Below are 22,669 nucleotides of genomic sequence, written 5' to 3' on the forward strand. Positions count from 1 at the left end.
AAAGTATGTTGCGGGCTAAAGCAAATAAACCGATCGGTCCATCGGTTCTTCCGGTCGCATTTAAGCGGTGACCCAGTTCGGTTCGAGCGCAAAAGGGTGATTCCATGGGCACACCGTAACCATGGCCTCCGTTCCTCGGCGACATCGTAGTACCGCGATCGGATTGCTTTTTGAGTTTTAATGCTGACGACGCTTGCCGGGGGTTGGTCCTGTCATTGCCTTCGTTTATTAGTTTCGCTAAAACACTGTTCATTATGAGACGTTTTCATCAAATCGAAACGATCGTGCGTGTGTTGTGATGAAGCTTCTCCTCGTCTACGGCGTGACGACGCGAAAACTAGCAGATGCGGCCAGCTTAGTCGTTTTAGCGCTATCCGCGATTGCGCCTTAGCGCGTGGATAATGGTCGAGATTAAGACTTTTAACTTTCCCGATGGCGCGTCCTCGTTGAAAATCCGCGAAAGCAAGCAATTTGTTGTGCGCAAACTGAGGGCCCGCATCACGTCGCTGTTTAAAGCAGGACCACAGAGAGAGAGAGAGAGCAAGAGGGACAGATAGCGTGCGACACTCTGCGTGGATTTGTTATTGATTATTAGTTCCATTGATTTCTTCCTGAAACACTGAATTTCTCGCACTAAACCGAATCCCTCTCGGCTACTAGCGACCTTTACAGAGCCCTCTTGAAAGTTGTGATGCGCCCTCATGTTTCAGGCGCTTAGAAAAGCACACAAGTCACGTGATCTGATGGCTCCCTCGTGTTAATCTCGAGAGCAGGGCTGTGGCAGCGAAAACATTAAAAGTCGAGCAAAACTAATGCCGGGGTTCCGCTTCGGTGACCGCGTCGTTGGTGCCTGGGGGGGGTTAAGGAAGAGGCTATTAGCAGGTGTACCGGAGCGCGACGATGGCCAACCAGCCAGCTGCGGGGACGGACCTCCCTCGGAACAGTGAAACGAACGCGCGGCCTGTTGCTGTTGCGGAAAGCGCCATTCGTTGCGGTGAAAATTCCTCCACTGTCGGTACCATCGGTGGGCTCTCTCGCTCTCTCTATCTCGGGTAGAAAAAGTATATTCTTGGCCACTAGAACCCCCCCAGGGGGTACTGTTGGGTGTTTCGATTTCATCGATACGCTTTTCAATTTCCCTTCTCGATTCTTTCTCACTCTCTTGCCTTCAGTCCTGTGTCACGGCAGACTGGCAGGCGTTTGGTGTTTTTGTTGCGCCCAGAGTTGAATCTTATTTTCATAAAATTATCATTAAACAAGAAAACGCGATTGAGAACAGGAAGTCACTACTATGCGGTGTGGAACAGCGCTGGTGATGGTTGAGGTGGTTTGACGGTGATGGTGACACGGGGAACGAAAAGGGCCACGAGAGCCTTTGCTGTGTTCTCGGTTTGACGCAGCAATGTCAATGCCCCTTTCGGAGGGGTGCTAGAGCATCGGTGTAGGGCCAGTGTATAAGATTCATGGTCAATTTCCTTTGTTTTACACCGGAGTTGTTGTGAGAATTGAGAATTTCCTCGAATGAAGGGGAGAATTGGAAGGAAATTGGCCCCGACGTCGTCGTCCGCTCGCTGTCCAGAGTTATGGGATCTTTGATTAATGGTGGGTTTGTGTCATAAAAATCCTCATAATGTCTCAATCCCAGTTCGTGAGTTGAATTGAATAGAGGTTTTTTCGCTTGCTAAGCAACCCATGACTTTGTTGAGAATGAATTGTCGAAATTACCGGCATCTTCTGGTCTTCTGTTCGGTAAGATAATTGTTTGTTTATTTGTTTTAGTTTTGTGCGCCACTAATTGCGCGAAGGAGCTCGTTAGAACCTCAACGCTGTTCATTGAAGTACTCTTCATTCGCTACGGAATAGCTCGGCAAACAGACTCGCGAAGTAGAAGCGGGGCATCTCTGCTGTCATCCAGGTCCAAGGCTCTCCACACCAAACAGCCCTTGAACCGGTCGGTCAGTTCGGAGATGAAATTCGAAGACACTTGCGGCGTGCGACATGAGTCACCTGCCGGTATGAGTCATCCTGTCCTGTTTATGGCGTGTTCACGCCGCACTGTTTGTCCTGCCAATTCGCACACACATTCGCCATCGGTTTGGCAGCGACCAAGGCCCCCTGAAGGGTGTTGTCTGCTCGACGGTGCTTGGAGGCACGGGCAAAGTTCCAAGCCTCGAACCTGTTGTTACGAGAGAGGGCAAACATTCTTGAACTTGACTCTATACCGTGCCATTTGCAGCAGCAGCAACAGCAGGCTATGTCGGAGAAGATCCTCGTTCCTCTTCTCACCATCAAATCATCAACTTGCCTTAAGGTGCACAATGACTCATGGCAGCATTTGGGTGAAAAAGAAGGTTTCGACTTCCCTGGTGTGTTCGTGCGAATGCAAGGTAAATGCGGAGCGATTCAAGGAAGGAACGGACGATGCGTTGGGGAACATATCTTCTGCTCTCCTGCCGAGAAGAGTGTGTGTTGGACGCATATCGTCGTGACTCATCGTATAAGATCGCCAGATTGCGGTAGGCGTGGTCCGTCCTTCCTTCGAAGATGATCATAACTGCAGGCGCTTGAAGTTCTTGGAATTATGTTTTAACTTTTCTTTTTTTTTCAAATGTTTTTTTAGCATTTGCTCCCCTTTGAAACAAACAACAAAAAAGAAAAAGAAAACCCAGACGCAACGACGGTGGTTAGCACGGCGAAAGATCGTGCACTGCGCCTGGCTGCTTGGTCCGTCATGCTTCACGCAATCGTACCCGAAATGTGGGGAGACATGGGCGGCCTGGTGCTGCGCCCGGTCCGGACAGCATAATCCGGGATTCGTTCTGCTCCCAGACAGCGCGCATGGCTTTTACCTACCCTCCCTCCTTTGAATGGTTATTACGTATGCATCGAGCGTGAAGAATGTAAGATCGTGGCCTGGCCGTTGCGGTTACTGCCGTGAGCAACTCGCATGGCTTTACGGTGCCGCCATTGTTGCGTTGCACTCGCAGCGAACAAGAACCGACGCAAGCATTCACCGGGAGAGCAATAAAAGAAGCTACAGAGCGCGAAGCACTTGCTTTCTGGTCGGCGCACCGGCGCATTGTGCTACAGAATTGCCGGGTTTTTTTTTCTTAACAAGCTTTCTATTCTTATCACGGTTCGCTCCTTCGGTTTCCGGGGGACACGGTACGATTTGATTGCGCACGAATCCATCATCATCATCATCATGGATGGTGGCATAAGAACCTTGCTTGATCTGTGTGTTTCGCTGTGGCCCGCCTGTGGCTGATGTGGTTTGCATGCACACGCACGTTAAGCAGCCGGAGTGAGTAATGATGCTCTATCGCAAAGGTTGAGTTATTTTAACACCTTGGCCGTGGTTGGCTGTCGAGCTAGTTCAATTAGCATCCAGTCACGATCGTTCATGATCAGCGTGTTCTAACCTGTGACGTGACCCACCGAGTAACGGTGATCTTCGATATGGTATTTTTTTTGTTTGGTTGAATCTCGGCGTCTCCGTGAAGTTGGCAGGCGTAAGTTTCGATGAGTCGTTGCCTTCCGTCTGCTGCCAGGCAAAACAGGTGACACACTTTGAAACCGGCCATCGGGGGCTGTTCGTCGTGATGCCCGACATAATAAACGTTAACACCGTTTAGTATCAGTGGCAAACGTATTCGTGATTCGTTAGTCAGCCGTTGCTAGACCCGTTGGTAGTGCGGAATGATTGGAGAAAAAATAGGATAACAGCGTCAAGGAGGAAGAAGGAAGGGAAGGGAGGGGGATTGCAGTAGTGCATGAAATTACCGTAAAACATGTATCACACGGGGCCAGCAATTGCGGACGAGATCTCATCAGCCCATCAATCAGTCCGTTAAAATCAAGCCACAGCCCCAGAGCGGCAGCTGTAATGTGAAGCTGTAGGCAGCAGCAACAGCAATGGTGTGGCATGTAACGCAACCGAGGGGGTTCTCCTGATGGGATTTGTAATTAAACGATTGAAACTGGACAGCAGTAGCGATTCGATCGATCTATTGCGATCTGGTGGAGAATGGTTGAAACGAGGTGTTGGTCCTGATTGTATAATCGATTCCTTAACCGGAGGGAACTGAGAGAAGCACAAACTGTTGACATGTTGTTGACATGCTTTTGACCTCATTCAAAATGAGCTCCAAATGACCTAATAGAAAGTTCAAAAAAAAACCTTGGCCCCAGAGCAGAGAGGTGCAATTTCAACGTGCGAGGCAGTCCAAATCTACGATGGACGTGTTTATCTTTGCTATCTCCGATGGGCGGGCTCCTTACTCTCTCACACACACACACACACACACTGTTCCGGCCCGGCGGATGAGTGAAAACTGGAGCTGGAAAACTCGAAATAGAAAACAAAGCTCTTAATCTCTTCTCTCGATAGCACTAAAGGAGAAGAAAGGGGACGGTCTCCATGTGGCACTGTCTACGCACGTGTCCAGACCTACGATACCAACACGTCAACAGCTGCTGCTGCTGCTACTGCTGCGAGAGTGTTTTTTTTTTTGGTTTTTTGGATACTTAACCCAATATCGGTTGAAGAATTTCTTATGAAAGACCTACGCATAGGTGGCCGGCTCTACGGGCTTTAGAGCTACTTTCATCATCACGTTGAGCACACCAAATGGCGCACTAGCGTCAGTTTTGTTTTTTTTCTGGTTGTCTGGCTGCGACTGCGCTTATATGTTTCACGTTCTGTTGGAAAAATCTTCTGTTCCTGACCGAAAAGTGAGTACACCGGTGAGTTGGGGTTTAATTGTTCACCGAAAAGTAAGATCCGGATCCGGCTAATTTTGCAATGTGTTCCGATGCCGCTCGGTCCGGGGCCCACACATGCTCCATTTGCAACAACGCCGCCACAGCAACGCGTGTAGATAGAGAAGTGTAGCGTATACAAGTATACACGATCGCCCCGATGTCTGGAGATCCTGCTTTCTGCCATGCGTTGGGTTCGGTACGAGGCAGAGCAGGGAGAGCCATCTTCCCGATAAGAGGTAATGTGTGCCCGGGCCGGCCTCCGCTCGTGCAACCAAAGCCGAAAGTGGAGTACGCAAAGGGTCTTGGAGCTCTTTCTTTTTGATTAATTACCTCTGGATCATGTGGCGTGTCTGGCAGCCAACGAGCAGCGCCTCGTACGATAGATTGGAGCATCCCGATTGGGGTTCGGGGGAGAAAACAGTGGATAGCATGATATGTGGCCATTGCCTGGTCTCTTTTAGCATCGCTATCAGTGCATCCCATCATCCGGTACAGTAGCTTCGGCAACCAGCTGCTGCTGCTGCTGCTCTGCAGAAGCGTAAACGGGAAAAGCAAATCAGCAGCGAGTCAGAGCTCGATTAACATTAATAGAACTAGCTCCCAACGTAGCTTGGATGTTTGAAAGTGAAACAAAGATTTGATGGCGTCGGCGGCGGCGACGGCGACGACGGCAAATCTCTTCCGGAACACGATCTCTCGGAATGGCCCGGAATGGTGGTCGTCCGTCGGGCAGTACGGCGTTGAGTGCGAATTCGGTGCACACCGTGAACGCGAACACCACCAACCACAGTCACAGAGTCTGTTTTTGAACTCTTTTCGAGCTCATGGCTCTTCGTGAGCGCACTTAGCGGAAAAGCGCCTCAGGTGCAGCGAGAGCAGCTGGTGGCTTCCCACATCAATTGACTACCGCTTGGGTGGCAGTTCCTCGTAAGTTCCGCCAGAGAGGGACTGACTAGCGTAAGCGTTTCCCATCCGGAATGCATCGCTTAAAAGCGGGGGGGCCTGCTGGCAGAGTTGTTATTGCCCTGTTCTCCAAAGTGCAGCATTTGACCTCCTAGACAGAGAGAGAGAGAGAGAGAGAGGTAGGTAGCATAAGACACGAAGTCTCACTGTCGCTCGTTTGGTGGACAACGGCGCTATGGTAGCAACGTCAATAATCGGTTTCGGCGAAGCTGAAGCCCGAGCAAACGTGAGGATGTCACGTGTCGTCGTTGTGCTGTCGTCGGCGCTTTCGGCGGAATCCGTGAATGATCGTGATCGTGAAGAGATATTGTTGTACGATCCTTTGTTTGGTCTACTGCTTACGACCCCTTTGGCAACACGATCGGTATGGTGGCACACTGAACAGGATATGCAGACACTGTTTTGGTCACACACACACAGGTCACCTGACTACACCGGATACCATATGCATCCTACACCTCCGGGGTCCTGGGAGTTCATTTGTGTTCCAAACAGACACCAGGAACTGTGTAAGAAGGGGGGAGTGGCCGTGGTCATTGCTCCGTCCGGGCAAGAGGATGATTTGGAAAGTGAAACATGATTGTGTAGTGTAATGGATCGTCGATCGTCGCGTTGGTGCGCGAATTGCGCTCTCGCGAAGAACGTGATTGGCATCGGCAAGACCATGACCAGCGGGCACTCACTCGGGCTCGCTACACAGATGACAATGCGGCAAAGATATAGTTCGAGGGACTGTCGCACATGCAACCGGGCTCGATCCGGGTTCGATGGCCGGTCAACTGCTACCCGTGACATGAGCATGATCTTGAGCCAGTTGCCAACGGGAAAGCTCCAACTGACGTCACGTTCGCCGCGGAATCCTTACAAAGGACGGCTCACGGGATCTCAGGTCACGGGTCAGGTCAGAGTTAAATAGGGCGGCAGCAGTAGCAACGGCAGTGGCATCCGGAAAGACATCAGGTCATGCGTGTCAGAGCTCAGGGAGTTTTAATCCTCTCTGATGCCGTTAGCAACGTTCAAATCAAATTAAGCGAAAGCGTTAGTAACGACGCATCCACTTGCACCCCCCAATAGTGCCGCTTACTTTTACTAATCAATGTGTGTTACCAAAGCAAAGCGGTCGCGGTGACTATTTCTTTATCTGAAATTTGATTTAATTACCATCTCTCGACTCGACTCCGCCGTCATAGGCGCGTCAGGCCACTAAGGTGGAGCATTAGCCACTGCGCCACTTAAATAACCAACATTATCGCATTGAGCCGCCCCCCAAGGTGGCGGTGGTGGCGATACAAAGTATTCGAGCACGATTAAGATAATTTCGCGTGGAAAAGGGGGCTCGCGGTGTGCTATGCTGCGGCTATGCTGCTGCTGATGTCAGCTCCATCACGGCCACGCCGGTGCCGGAGTATATTGAGCGTGAAGTATCGGTAGTTGATTTACAATGTGGATGAAACCTGTGGATGGATGCAAAAGAAGTGGAACAGCAGCAGCAGCAGGAGGGTTGAATGGAGGGTGAAGGAGCTCCGCCGCGTCGTGACGCAATACTGTTAAAGACGCGTCGTCGCAACGCGCAACTCTGGCACCACCAGCACCAGCTCACGGACTAGGCGTTTAGCGAGAGATTATTTTCTCATTTGGAGGGAAATGCATCTAATCAGTGCGCCGGTGCTGCGGTGCGAGCTTCAAGAGATACCTGATGTCTTCCGTCAGGTGGCAGCCTGACATCGCAGCCGCGATCGCGAGTGTTATGATTGCAGAGCTTTGGCTTTGGCTCTCTGCTCCATTTGCGCGATCGCGATCGATTGCTTAATCCCTCGTGACTCTAGATATGGTGGTGAGGGAAAGGATTTCATGTTTCGACAATCAACGTAAGCCACAGCAGAATCGATCTGACGAAATCACGAGCGCGCGCACGCCCTGGGTCCGATCGAAAGAGCCCTGCGCCCCGGGAATCAATCGAAAATGCAAATATCACAAAGCCATGTTTGCTGTCGCTGGTCCGCCTTGCTCCTCGTTGATTAGAGCTGTGTACGCAAGGGGGGGTGGGGTGGCTGTATACACCTTGCGAAATAAGACGTACCTTTCGCGGCCAATACCGGGGAGTCGCTTACTGGTGCTGCTGCTGCTGCTGAACTTCGAAGAGATCGAATCGGAAAGGAAAAGTTCGTTACCGGTGCGCTGGCTGGCGGTCGCCATGTTTGCCTGTTTTTTTTTTCCCAGCGAACGCCAACGTTTCTACTCGACAGTAGCGGGGCCAGGTAGGGGCGGGTTAGTCCTGTGAGTGTGTCATGATCATTAGCAGACAACATGGCAGTACTCTCGGGGTCGGGACCGGTCTAATTTTGCGTGGAAAAATATCTAATTGCAGCAGGGCAAGGGAGAGTGAGAGAGACCGCGAGGAAGGTATCGAAAATGGTCGCAGCGTGTTGGTAGTTTGGTCGTGTACTCTGTGGATAAGTGCCCACGGATACTACTGAGCACCGAGAGAGCCAACCCCGCTCCTCCCCCCGTGGACACACTTATTTCGGAACGTACAGTTTGGTGCTGCAGTTAGACCGCCGGCCGGTGTGTGTGTGTGTGCTTGTGTATGCACATTAGTTTGTGGCAGTCAGTGCAGCCAACCAGTGGCCTAAAAACTGGTGGCCCTTTCCCTCGGTGCACTCTCGGTGGCGTGCTGTGGACTCCCTGGTTGGGGTCCGGTTGCGATTTGGACACGGTCGCACACCACACGCACACAGGAAATTACACGTATTGAGGTTACTGCAGTGGGGAACCGAAGCGGTTCGATTCCGTGTGGTCCATATTGGCTGGTGGTTGGCTGGAGATTCTCTATTTTGCCAGCCCCGTCAGGAACCGGTAGCATCCGGTCGGGCCTGGTCACCATGTCTGGAATCATCCCCATCCCCTTCGGTGCGGAGGGCTTCCGTGCAGCACGAACGTACCACGGGAAAGAGAAGAAAGATGAGATCGACGTCGTATCAGGTGAAAAGACACAACCGACAACCCGATTTCCTTTTGCCTATTCTCTGCCCACCACCACCCGGTTCCCGCTAGTCAGTTTCTGTCCCTGATCCGCGGTTTCCGCATACTTTGCGCGAGGCTGATTTTTCACATTTTCATCTCACTGTCAATTGCGAGGATCGATCAAAGCGAAAGACAGTTCCAGCGCGTAGTAACCATCGCAGATCCATCGAAGGAGGCCTCGAATGGCAAGGGGGAGAAGTTGAAGTTGAAGCGCACGCTGGAGAGAAGAGTGCGCTGCCTGCAGTTTCCGGACGAGATCTGGCAGTGTGGTGGTGACCATAATTGGTCATTGGGTGACCTTGGGGTGGGCTGATCGTTTCGCGTTTCTCCGCATTCCACCGCACCGGAGGAGATGGAAAGAAACTACCACCAACACCACCACCAGCGCGGTGTCATCGGAAGGCAGGAAGAAGCTCAGCGGATGCTGATCAGCATCTCCGTACAACAGTGCGTTGCTGTTGAATTGTTCCGTGCTCACGGTGTCTGTCTGATGATCGCGATTTTGACGTGCGCGACAAGGAAGTACGGTTTTATGATCGAAACGGCCGGAAGGTGTGAGAAAAAGAAGAAGAGGGAGAAAAAACAAATTTCCCTCCATTTGCCAAGCGAGAAAAAAACATTAAACCGAGGCGCGGGCAGGGGAGGTGGACCTTGAACGGAGCGGTATGGTACATTATACAAGCACGGATTGAAGCACGGGCCACAGAGTGAGCATAGGCAAAATAGCAAGCAAGCAATCGCTCGTACCGGTTTCGGCTGTGAATGCCACCATTTGGCACTAGCGTGGTGTGTGAGCTTTAGAACGCAACGGTGACCGTGGTGTGTAACAGTACCGGGGTTATGCTGGTGCCACCGTGGCGTGTATGCTTGTCGCGGTGTCGAGTGGGCTATGAAAATGGAATTACCAGAATTAAGACGAGGCATACTGGGATGTCGCTTGGCGAGATGGCTTTTGTGACCTGTCGTCATACAGCACGGCAGAGTGTCATTCGTTCCATTGACGTCTTATTTTCATGCTGCCAGAAAAAACGGGACCACAACAGAATCAGGAAGCGAAAAGCAGGTGATGTATATCCGCTGTCCATAAGAACGATCCACGTGTGAGGTCTCATTTACACATAATATAAGGATCTGATCATAATCATTCGGGGGCCATTCCTCGCGCTCTGGCCCACAGCGGGGTTCCCACAGCGATTGTGTTTTCCATGGGAGGATGGTTTTCTGTTCGCTTGCCTCGCCTCGCCATGGCCAAACGTCAACGAACTGGTTCGAAATTGAATTCTTGTTTCGCCAAACGTGGTTCCAAACAGTTATGGTGAGAACTCCGCTACGGGCTTGGCGTTTGTTAGAATCGCGTCAATGGGAGGGAGAGGGTCGCTTTTAACGAAATCTAATCTCCTTCATCCGGTTCACAGTTTAGCATCGGGGGGTTTTTGTGAAGAGGAGAAGGGTCCACCGTCAGTGAACCATTTGTGTGCGTTGGCATTATCGCAGATAGCAAAATGAGCATATGATGTGTTGGTCGTTATCTGCTATTCAAATAAGTCTTTTATGATTTTGTGCGTCGCATTGGGGATCCCTGGAAGTTACCTGGCTAGCGAATACGTTCGTATGGTTTTGTAAGTGTCGTCTAGCCTTCAACCGGCTGGTTCAAGTGAACTAAAGCAGTGTGTTGTATTCTGTCTATCGCCAAAATGAAGTCTAGGAAGTAAATCAAGAACCACTGGGAAGCATCACATTACCCACAACGTCGCTCACTTCGCGATTGCTAATCTGCGCTTACTATGATCATCAGCGATCGCAACGAGAAGGCATCGCTGTGTAGTAGTCATAGTGAACTCAGCAATCTAGCAGCAGCAGCAGCAGCAACAGCATCGTGTTTCGTTTCATGTCGACACCTAAACCACGGAACCGATATCTAGTTTCTCGTATGGTGGTGTGGCCCAGCCGCATGGTTGGTGGTTACCGTCAGCGCAGTTTATCAAAAACGCTCCCCAACAGACACACCACCTCAGTGCAGGGTGGATTTCTGTGTCAGCGTGGCGACTTTATGGCCGTTTTGGTTGTGCATTTTCATGTGCACCGCTGCCGACCACACTGAGATAGCTCTCTGTGCGTACGCAAAACACGTTCCATTTCCAGCGATCCAGGTAGGCCTGTGTGCACGCCCGGGACACCGCGTCTTTGCTGAGGAGGTTGCTGCGATTTGGAAGGAGGTGGAGGTAGCAGTTTTGATGGACCTGACTCGATGTTGCTTGCGAGCGAACCGTCGCTTGATCGCGCGCGCGCGCGCGCGAGGTGCTCCATCAAAAAGCCGCTCGCGAGTCAACCTTTGCCCGATGTCGAACTGTTGCTGCTGCTAGTACCCCCGGAGCGCAGGCACAGCAGAAACAGGTTTAACCAGAAATGGTTTGCTGTGGCACACGGTGCGAACCCCTGTGGTATTTTGCTGCGATCGATCGATCGACCGAGCGACCGCCGCCTCCTGTACGGACGCGAATTCCATCATTATTCTGCTATGGCGCTCCGTTCTGGATGTCGATGACGATGCCGACCGATCTCGACTGTGTTGGTCTCGGTAATACACGACGGTACCGGCGTTGACACGTATGGTTCTAGGAAGAAAACAAGAATAGACCTATATCATTAGAAGCGCGCGCATATACCGGGCGCGTACGGTATTCGCCAGGCAATACACACCGGAGTCATTCATCAACGACCTTGACGAGCCCCGCGTGTAACCGAGCAGACGGCAAAAAAGCGGAGCGCCATAAGCGAACAGTCAGGCTAAAGAAGAGAAAAACAAATAAATTAACGAATACACAGTAATGGAGAAAAGGAACCTGAAGCAATACCTTTACCGGGGTGTGTTCCTCCCAGGGGTTTTGCGTTCCCGGTCCGCACCATATACTCACCTGTCAATCACCTGTCGATCGATCGCGACTGAATGGAGCATTATTAATGATTTCTTTTGCCGTACTCGAGGGCACTTGAGAGACATACGCGCGCGCGCACGCCAGGTCTTAGGTCACATCACCTACTGTACCTGTGCGGCAACAAGAAGCCCCCATCGGACGCATGCAGAAGCAGCACCAGCAGCACCGGCTAAACGGAGCCTTTCAATCATGAATCGCATATGAGCATACTTCAACCATAACCTCACACGAACCCGAGGACGACCACTCCACATCCTCGATCACCCCCGATACCCTTACCCCCCGGTGTCATACGGAGGAGAGTCTGGCAGGCCTGGCCTGGCTGGCAGCACATTAGTCACAGATCACGCCATCTCATCGTGATGGTGAAGCCTTTTATTTTTGTGTTTCCACCAAGCGAGCCCCGCCAGTCGCCATATCACCGCCATCTTGGCGAAACCACTTCAATGCACACGCGAAAGGTAGGCGACAACACATCAGATTCCGCTTCACCTGCACCTCGTACACAGGGGTAGCGCGAGCGCGCTGCTGCTGCTGCTGCATACGCACGCATAATGCACTTGCAAATGATGAAATATATCAATGGCTACTGTGCTCAGCAGCCGATCACCCGGGAGCCAGCCAATGCACGCTTGTTGTTTGTGCAGGGTGGCCCGGATGACATTTGGCAGCAAAGTGCAACATCCAACAGCCACCCAAGTCAGCCACAGGCAGCAGTGTGCGCGACGGTGTTGATTTGTGGTGAGGTTGATGGATGGAATATGGTGCCTTTTAGTGCCTCTGCTACCGGATGTCGTACGTGGCAACGTGCCCCCTCACCCGGCTAAGCGACTGAGATGCGCCTGTTCCGAGGTAGAGTTGTTGAAATACTTACCGGATGAGAGCGTGAGGGGTGGTTGTTTTCGATGGTAGCTACAAAGTATAAGTACCTTACCCCAAGGCAAGGCCAACCAGGATCGGTCCGGTACTGGTTTGTTTGGCGCTTTACGATGCAGACATTGACCACGGGGATCGTGTTTTCGTTGAATAAAACGTTAAATGCTGTCATATTTTACGTTTGAAGTATGAACAAGCTCGGGTGGAATATTGCACAGTCAGTCGTCGTTGAATATCGTCTTGCAACAAGAGATGCTAAGCTCTCGCTGAGTTAAGACCCCGGGATTAATTATGGTAATTCGTTCGCAGTGACCTTCCAGCTTAATTCCTCTTTGTGTTCTCGTAATGGCCATGCTCGGTAGAGGTTCGTTAGCGCAAAGTGCTTAATCTCGCGGCTCGCAACAAAGCGCAATGATCTGGATGGAATAAACCCAGAATGACCCCTTCGCATTACTATCACGAATCCGACATTCCAAGCATGTGCCCGCTAGACGGGGAACAATCACAAGACCTGCCTATCGAGGCGGTACTGGGGCGGTTCCCCCTAACTAGCCGATGGGTGTGCATATTAGCATTCGGACTGCATGTCGAAACGTGCCGAAAACTGCACACAAGCCAAGCCAATCCAACCCAGCCGCCCGGAATGCACAAAGACGATGAACTTTTGTTGCTCTGCGGGGTGGGGTCCGTACACCGTGGCCCGTGTGCGAACGATGTCTGCGGTTGATCAGTGCTGGCTGCCAGGGCTAGACTTTCGCACTCCATGCACGTACACAGCGGTTGTCCGGTTGTGAACCTGATCTTTACCCGGTCGCTTTCGTTTTACGGTCACCGAAAAACGGTGCTCGGTGCGCGCGCCATCAAGGGACGTGTGGTTGGCGCACCGTAAGGCGGTCACTGAGGCATCTAGGTTCAGTGTCTTAAGTCGGAAGAGACACCGACTAGCTAGGTACTAGGTGGGCGTGTGTGTGTGTCGTAGACATAGGTTCATTGCACTCCAGGGTGTCCCATCCAGGATTAACTATGTGTCTTCATCTTCTGTATCAAACGTGCCTCCTCCAGCTTAGTCGCGTGAAGTCATTGATGTTTCTGAGCGAAAGTGGACACCGTACCATACCTGTGGCGTGTGGGGGGCGCTACTTTCGCTGGACTGTCAACTCCTTCGAGCGACGAAAGGAGAACGAAATCCCACGCAATTTGTTTTGAAACCTCAAATTCCCTCGTCCGTTATCGTGTTCACCATTGCAGCGCAAGGTCCTACGGGTTTACTTTCTCGTTTCCTTACCTTTTGACTCTCCAAATCGAATCCGAGTTGGTGCAGAAATACTTAATCACGTAATGTCTGCGTCCTGGTGGAATACAGTCAAGTAATTCATTTCATGTTTTGTTTTGCTCTTTCACTTTCAGGTAAGTGTCGGAAGCAACGCGAGTCAACATTGTTGCAGCCGATATCGTTTTGAGAAAACCGGATAATACGAGCGGACTGGCGCCAAGGTTGTAGAATCCTGACAGGATGTTAGTTCGTTCGTAATTTATGTGTATACCCTTTGGAAGCGAGGCAGCTCAACTTCAACAACAACCCAACATAGCCTAATAAGGGCGTCCACCATCGAGATAGTCGCGCTGGTATCGTTCTGCAAAGTGAACCACGCCACGCAGTTCACGCAGCAGTTGCGTAATTTGTTTACCACGCAATGGAGTTCCAGATTGGCGGCCGCTCCTGCTACAACTCCTTCTCATTTCCTGCACGGATATCGATTCTTTAGGCAGCACTACTCTTTGTGTATGCCTCAGAGTACCAGCATCGCAACGCGTTTGTGCGTGATGGACAAAGATGCTGGAACCTTTCTCGTGCACCATTCGAGACGAAGGTAGTATACATGGTCTCTCCATCAGTAGACGGGACCTTCTACCGGGGCTAGATCACGGTACACGATTCGATATCTTGCTTGTACTCACCCGGGCTACGGAGTTGTGTACCACCAGCAAGAGGTGCGGGATTTTATGGTCCTGTTTGTTCCGCATCTCGATCAGGCGGCCCGAGTCGCGATGATCGCGCGATAAACGGAAACAATAAAATCATTATCCTATCATTAATGTTACGACGAAACGGGGTCCCACTGAGTTACCGCGTTGCTGGCGCATTTGGCCAGATCCCCCCCGCGCAGATCGGCAGCACACACCATAGCTGTTGTACAACGTGTGGTGCTGCTGTGGTTGATGTTTTATAACATCTACCATATCCTATATCATTCAATGCGCTCCTGCAGCAACTCAGGGGGGGGGGGGGCATGTTTGTTTGTCGGAAAAGCTACAACAGTGCCCCTCCCTAGCAAGCTGGCGGGTAGCGATGCTTCATTCTGGCACCAAATACCGTACACCGTAGTCTGTTACCGATTTGCCATCGTTTCGATCGATTCGATCCCCGATCGTGGTCGACGGATTTGGCCGCGAGTTTGCGCAAGCAAGTGTCTCCGTTTGCAAGCTCCAGTTCCGTCTCGGATATGGCAAACCAGGGATGAAATTGTAAATGCATTGCCTTCCCTACTTTGACTTTCACTGAACCCGGGGGTGACGCACACGGTGGTAGTAGCTCCAACAACAACAACAGCACAACCGCCAGAGAATCACCATTTGCCCTCGCCCGGTATGATGTCAGCCTGGTGGCCATGGTCGACAGGCGAGTAAATAATGAAACAAAAACACAAATGCACCTACCGGTAAACCGGATTAGACGCAAGGAGAGTGCACAGATGAATGCACTTTATTTCAATGCAGATGTGCAGCTCGAAGTCGCACCCTTCCAGCTCTCGCTAACTGCTGGTAGAAAGAAAGTTCAAGGGAAATGCAGCACGAGGGGTGACGACTCCGTGCGTGCGGCATAACCGCTGGAGGATGTAGATTGATGAAGAAAGTGGCAAACGTATAATGCATGCAAATACATGCGGTTGTTTGGTATTTGGGTGTCTAATGCTATCTGTTTACTTGTGTAGTGCCACACCTATTATTGGGCTTAACGCTCGCGGATTCTAAGGTCATTTGTTTGTCCTGATATAGGCAGAAGTATTTCTAGTAAAGGATAACTGATGTAACGGATTTAACACGGCTCGCTAGTGACGCTTGTTTGAGACGGGTCTTATGGGTAGCATGATCCTCGATGACCCCCAAGAAACCCCTAGCAGTAGTGGAAGACATACTAGTTAACGACGATCGCCGTTCGTCGTCAGGAATCGGTCGAGGTTTTATGTCATCGAAAAGCCATCAACACGGCGTTCCTCGTTCGCTATCAATTAGCGTACGATGGAGGAAAGTGAAGCCCTCCGCCTTGTTGTGTATGGAGCAGCTACACAACGGAAAGTTCGTGAAAGACGACCCCGCGTGGTAATTATCTCATTCAGGCAGGCACCCAGCAGCTCCGCTGCAAGGCGGCTCCATAGCTTTTGCACAACAACTACAACGGCCCAGCAACAACGGCAAACAACCTACGGTAACGGCTACTCAGCCACGGCTATTGGCACCATGCATCGGGTAATTGATGGAAAACTGTTAATTACATTCGAAGGTATTGCTTCACGGTGCGGAGATTTGGTAATGTGCTGCTACAGCTACCACCGGTGGCGATGGCGGTGGCGTTGTCGGCCGCGACCACCCTTTTTGCCTGTAGGTCGCGAAAGGTTGGATCACAATTTTCGGCTCTGCCCCACCTCGTAATGAGGTCAGCGCCATCCGTTGTAGCTGCAGGTGGCCGCGGTGGCACTATCATCCTTCACTGAGACCTTTGGTGCTTTCTGCCGTTCTGTTGTGCCAGTGCTGTGGTGGTCGACGTGGTACTTTCAATTTTGTTCACTTCTCAGCCTCAAAACTCGAAAGAAAGTGGATCGATCACGTGCTGGAAGACGACACATATGACGATCTGGTTGTGTATGTGTGTGTGTATGTGGCTGCATCTTCCAGTGCTACTTAAGCGTAGCATCCCGAGATGCTTCCGTTGACACCGGCATTAATGGGACCAGGGGAGCGCGCGCTCAGTGCGGTTGAAAAATGATTCCTTCTTGCCAGATCTGGGTCACTTTGTGTCGCCATGTCGCCACTTCGACGTTCACTCTCGATCTCCTTCTCTCTTTCTCTCTCTCTCTCCCGCTTCGATCGTGCACTGGAAACTCCGAATCTTGGTTGGATTGAGTTTGACCCAGAAATGGGCCGGCCATACCTTCGGAAGTTACGATCGAGTTTCACATATGCAGTTCCAGAAGAAGGTATCTCGTCGTCTGTCGGAGATGAGTCAAGTTAGACGCGAGGTGAAGAAGTCACTAGGATTAACAGATAGACGAACAGCGTTCATGGTCGGCTATCGACTAAACTCGCCACACACATGATGCTGGCCCTGCTGTGGATTGGCAAATGGAGCGTAAAATTGAAACTGGATGATGGATCGGCACTTTGATGCATTGGAGCATTGCAGCGCGTCTGCGAGTTAGATTAACGATCATATCAATCACTTCCCATTCCCTGTTAGTAGCTCTGGCGTAGTAACTTGGCCACAGCTTCCCTCAGAATACCGCGTAGTAGCGGCTATCGATTACCTCCTGGTATGGTTGTGACCTTTAGCTGGATGTTTCCAACGTTTCAGAGATAAACGTATTCAGTCTAGTAATTTGCCTGTCCTACTTCGCGTGTACGGCATCGTAAGCACGTCCAGAGCCCGTAGATGAATGATGTCATCATGGCGGCAGGGCAGAACTTCCGTCCGGTTCGATAAATCTGCTACGATAAGTCGCACACAGTGAATGGCGTCGTCACGATGCCTCACGACGCGTTACGATTTGTTTCCATCGGATGACCGTAGGTTGACCGCGTGTGGACATTCGGTTTAAGTCGCAATTTTATGACGCAGGATCGCGGGATCGCGGAGTGAAATGCACTTTCAACGTACGTTCGACGCGGCGCGGATCAGGTTTTATGGCTTCCAAGCGAGCCAGTGCGAGTTCGATAACTCGTCTGCAACTGCCCGGAGACTGAAAGTTGGCGAAGGCGTCATCTTCGTCATCTCTTTTGTTTGACCTTTTTGTTTGAACTGCATCGCCAAGCAGGATAAAGGTGGGAAGGGATGGTGTCGTGTACGGCGTCGGGGGCAACAGGGTCAGCGACTTGTTGCAAAACTGTGCATCCCGAAGAAGGAGACCACCATCATCCGCCATCTACTTGATTTGCCTTCATCGGTTGACATCGATGACGGACGGAATAGTCGTGATGCACGTGCCGGGCGGCTTACCCGCGCCCCCTCTAACTGTAACTACCCACGAGTTTCGTCAAATTAATCCTCGCTCGTGATGAGTTGTTGGCGGTGTGTTTGAGTGTGTGCGAAAGGGGAACAATGGAAGTTGAAACCAAGAACACTACAGCGATTTTTATTGCTTCATTAGCTCTGCAACAGTAATGAGACATGGAGCGTCTTCATTGGGCATCTGGAGCTCGGTGGCATTCGCTTGGGAGTTTTACGTACGATTTCGCAAGATCTTGTCGACTCCGTTCGGTGGTGCGCAAATGCGCGATGATGAGTCCGGGAGGCAGAGGCTACTCCCGCGCTGGTCCATGTTCGCGCTCTTTCACCTTACCGCATTGCGCAATATCATGGCGTACGGTAACCCAAGTTGTAGCAGCAGCAGCTAAACACGCGATACCATCAGCTTTGGCGGATAGTGTTTCTCTTATTAGTAGCCCATTGTGAATGGGTACGATAACCGCTCTTGCCTAGTGAGGCCTAAGTGGTATCATCAAGGTTCTGTCGTTTTCGTTCGCATCAGCGCATCACTCGTCGAGTGCGTGCTTTGCAGCTCCGACGATTATGATATGCACAAGTGCAAGTGAAGATGCAAGAGAAGGGAGTATCCCCCACTATTCATGCTCCTCCTCGAATGCGCACAGCTCAGTAGTGGAAAGTGCCGTCGATTCACTTGCTACTAATTGTAGACTAAGACGATGCGCTGTGGAGCTGTGGGGGATCATCCCCACATACCGCGACCATCTCGACAGCCAGCAAGTCATTTGCTTACCTACGCGACACAAGGAGAAGTCTAGTCTAACTGCTTGCACACCTAGACAGCACCTGATTACACGTTCCGCAACACCGCAACCCGCGGCCTGTTACGCTAATTAGTTTATTGACTTGGACGCGACAGGCGGCGGCGGTGGCTATCTTGACTGGGTGCGCACTGCCATCATTTTCTTCCAAGACCAAGCGGGAGATGGCTGCGCAAGAGAGTCTGCGGAGAAAACCGGAGCCGATTTGCATAAGTAGATCGAGACTTGGAAAACACTCGTCGCAGGTCGCGCGCGGCCTTAGATTTTCACGCAAAAATTGTCGACATAAAACCACGCAAAACACGATCTCGATGATGATGATGATGATGATGGTGATCATGATGCTGTTGCTATTGCTGCTGCTTATGGTGATGGTCCAGCTTCCAGAAACGACTCTCTGGGTCTGGGTTTACTTTTTCCACCGTAGCTCGTGGACTGTGGCCACTCCGTGGACCCCATACGTGGACATGTGCGGACAAGTGTCAACTTCAATTAAAGAGTTCCGCCACGCACCCCTCAGTTCCCCACAGTCTGATACGCTTCCGTCAACGAATTCCGGTAGCCCGGACCGTGGCGGTTGGTTTGGTTCTTGTTTTTCACTTTCCACTCTACGAGGACCGGAGACACCAACCCTCTGTCGGCGCTGCTGCCAAATCAATGGCGGAGGGAGGGATCGGGCTGCTGCTACGTGAGGAAATTTATGAAATCCTCGGCCAGAAGCAAAAGTCCAAGATTGCTAGCCGTCATATTACGGTGTGTAATTAAATTTACAGTGAGTTTACAGTGATAGATCGAGCAGTGCATCCAAGATGGCGGTGTAAGTGGTAGCGACGGGACGTAGTAGGCTCTATCGCTCGTGTTCCAAATATAGCCGGACGCCTGGTTATCGGTATGAAGCTTTGCATAAGATGTCATATGCTCGCTTCCTGGAGCGAGAAGGGGATCGAAGAGTCGAGAAACCCACCTTCGTAATTTATCGATTCCAAGCCCCGGTGGACGCTATCGTAGTTGGAGAGAAAGAGAGCGCCCGCACTATCCTCCCTTCCGTTGAACCTCAGTAGTCCGCCCCAGTCGCTGCCGGACTTTTCCTATGCGTGGGGACCACGACGACGACGACGACGACGCATGTAGGCATGATGCTGCCACTGCTGGTCGTTGGTCACCAAAAACAAGCGATAGACGATCATGTGCTGGTGTGTGTTGAGTTTATAAATAGAAGTACATGCAGCCCCTCCCATCTCTCTCTCTCTCTCTCTGCGTCACCATCAGTAGTGGTTCAAATAGATCCAATTAATCATCGCTAATTGTTTTTGTGGTCCGGTGGCTACGGAGGCGGTGGCGGCGGTGGTGGCGGCGGGGATTCGAGAAAGGTGTTGCAGCCTGTGTTCCGGCAGCAGCCATACCAACCACACCACTACCGAGTGTGGCGTGGCAGGATGTGTTTTCCGGGAAATGAAACGCCAAGAAGTGAAGCCTGATTTATCTCCCTGGCCATTGCTGCTGCTGCTGCTGCTGCACATAGCCCCTTTGGGCATTTTAATTCGATCGTCCAGCTGGACCCACTCTATCCATCTGGTAGACACGTGTCTCTACGCCAAGATGATGATGGTGGTGGTGCTGCTGCAAATCTGCCGAAGAAACGGTGCGCTCCCTTATGTGCCCCCGGCGTGTAAATGATGCCGCCTGCGGTCGTCGGAATAAGATTTCCATTTCACTTACCTCGTTGACGTGTGGGGGGTACGCGACGGGGTGGAGCGGTCTCCTGTGGGTTTATTTATTTTTCATAATTACATGGACTGTGTTTGTCAGCAACAGACAGCGGTAGCGGCGGCGTACGTATGTGCGCGGTGCCTTTAAGGCCACGGGAAGGCGAGTCTCGAGACTCGAGCAGCACGAAGGTTTGCGACTTTGCGTTGCGGACTTCATGTCCGAGATGAAGACCTACCCTCGGGTTGGGCGCGCTCCACAGATGCAGACATCAAAGCCGACGACGCATTGAACGAGCCCCAAAGAGATATGTGGCCACCCGATGCGTGGGGGAATCGCTACATATACGGTGATACGCGATACGAGTTAACCGTGTGCGGAAGACGAAACCGCATCAATGGGAAACCAGATCCCGAGCCGGCATCACCGAAGATGTGTCGAGATGAATGCAAAAGTGTGTCAAAATCGAAATTGAACTAGCGGCACGGCACGAGAGAAGAAAGAGCGTCAGCGTCCGATCCGATTGATCTGAGGCGTCCACATTGATATGGGCTGTTAATATCATCTTAGGAGATGCCGGGCCCGGGCCTTTCTAGTCACTTAAGCTAAGAACCTGGAAAACGAAGAACAGGAGGAGATCAATCGGCTGATTGGGTTTGATAGTTTGTAGAGTGTGAAGAAGCATCTCGTGAGTCCGTGTCTCGGGATCATCACTTAAGGAGTTAGTAATGTATATTGGCAGCTTAAAGAAGCGAAAACAGCAGAGTGTGTAGAAAGCGTCAGAGCGGCCAGAGACAGCTCATCGCGTCGTAAACCTCGTTCGGTCGTTAAAACTATGAAGACGACGTCGAGCTGTCGATGTTATGCTACACGTTATGGTAGAGAAGTTTTGAGGCTGACCCAGCTACAAACGCATGACGTGGTGGTGGTGATAAGAAACGACACCCCCTCCTCTACCAAAGAGACCCTCCTAGTGGGCCCAAGCGCTGGTTGTGATCTCCGGAAATGTTCCACTCTGCTGCGCTCGAGTCGGGGGCCTTAATTGTAATGTAATCCACTTGTGTGTACACGAACCTATAAGCAAACTCCAGGGCTTAGGGTGTCCTCGGTCTGAGGGCTTCGGCTCGCGAATGACATAACACATTCAACCGACGAGCACACTGTGCCAGGGTGCTCTAGCCTTTGCTAAAGCTTGCCCCCAAACCTTCCTCCTGTCCCGATGTGTATCACTCGAAGCACACCATCCCGGACGCTCGCTCGCTCGCAAGCAAAACTCCGGCGAATGTAGGAGACGCGTGGCCAACGCACCGGGGGCCTGGTTCAAAATACGCGAAAAATGGTTCAAATCGCAGTCGACGCGGCGCGACGCGTCGGTTTTGGGTGGGTAGCAGTTTAGCTCGGTTACCCAATCGCGCCAAGCCACGCCACGATCGCCCATGTCTCGCTATCAATTACCATTTCAGTAATGCTTCCCATTTTTGCCCACTCGCCACGTCCCGCCGCACACCTTTGCAGCGGTGTTATCGTGCGCGAGCTCTTCAGTGCGAACGAGCGATTAGGAGATTGGAGAAAAAGGTGAAGATTGGCTCAATCGTTGAACGATCTTTGAAGATTGATTTTATGTCTGTGTGTGTGTGTGTGTCTCTCTCTTCTTCTCGCGTTCGTGCTTACATTCGACATTCAATTGTGCGCCAATAGTTGGATGAATCGGCCATCGGCGGAGGTTCGCGCGCGCGACCAGCTGGCGCCAACTCCAACGGACGATTATACCTCAGCGAATGCGTTTAGCCAGATTCCAAACGCTGAAGTGAAGAGACTCCTTGTGAGACGGAGGGAACGGTAGACACGGGGTGGAGCGTAGCGAAGGAGGTCGTAAACGATCTGCTGACCTAACCTCTAAGGCCCATCGAGGCGCTATAGACACGAGGTGGTGGTGGTCTGAGGACCGACGAGTCTGCTGGTTATGATCGGTCGAAGCCAACAGCAGCAGCAGCAGGAAGAGCACGTTGATTGTGAAAAGGGACCAGACAAATTATATTCACTCAAACGGCCACGGCGGTGGCCCTGGGTCGTTGCGAACGAACTGGCCGATGGTGGCCGCTTATGGGATAATTGCAATAGTCTAATGATTGAACATTTATAATCGCCGAGGGGATTGTGTGCTCGCGGGATCCGATGACGGCCCTCGCGTCGAATGCGCAGCCAAGAAGTCGGTCAAACGGCGGTGCGTCGTCGAGGAGGTCAATCCGGCATGGTTCACGGTTCCCGATTGCGGCTAGACCAGTGCGCGGGCTTACAGGGCACCTTCTCTCTCTCTC

The 22,669-nt window shown here is 51.6% G+C and overlaps 1 protein-coding gene across 7 annotated transcripts in view; it reads left to right on the forward strand.

Moving 5' to 3' along the window:
- LOC125960037 (nuclear factor of activated T-cells 5-like) overlaps positions 1-22,669 on the forward strand; it is a 49,575-nt gene that overhangs the window by 12,959 nt on the left and 13,947 nt on the right. Inside the window, exon 4 of one of the 7 annotated variants that reach the window (XM_049693186.1) lies at positions 13,971-15,272. The exons of the other annotated variants lie outside the window; for them this stretch is intronic. Within the exon in view, the coding sequence (XP_049549143.1) occupies positions 13,971-14,036 (66 nt within the window). The 3' untranslated portion in view covers positions 14,037-15,272. Of the gene's footprint in view, positions 1-13,970; positions 15,273-22,669 lie in introns of those variants that run through there. 7 annotated transcript variants of the gene reach the window in all.

Source organism: Anopheles darlingi, chromosome 2 (assembly GCF_943734745.1).
Source record: "Anopheles darlingi chromosome 2, idAnoDarlMG_H_01, whole genome shotgun sequence".
Taxonomy (NCBI): domain Eukaryota; kingdom Metazoa; phylum Arthropoda; class Insecta; order Diptera; family Culicidae; genus Anopheles; species Anopheles darlingi.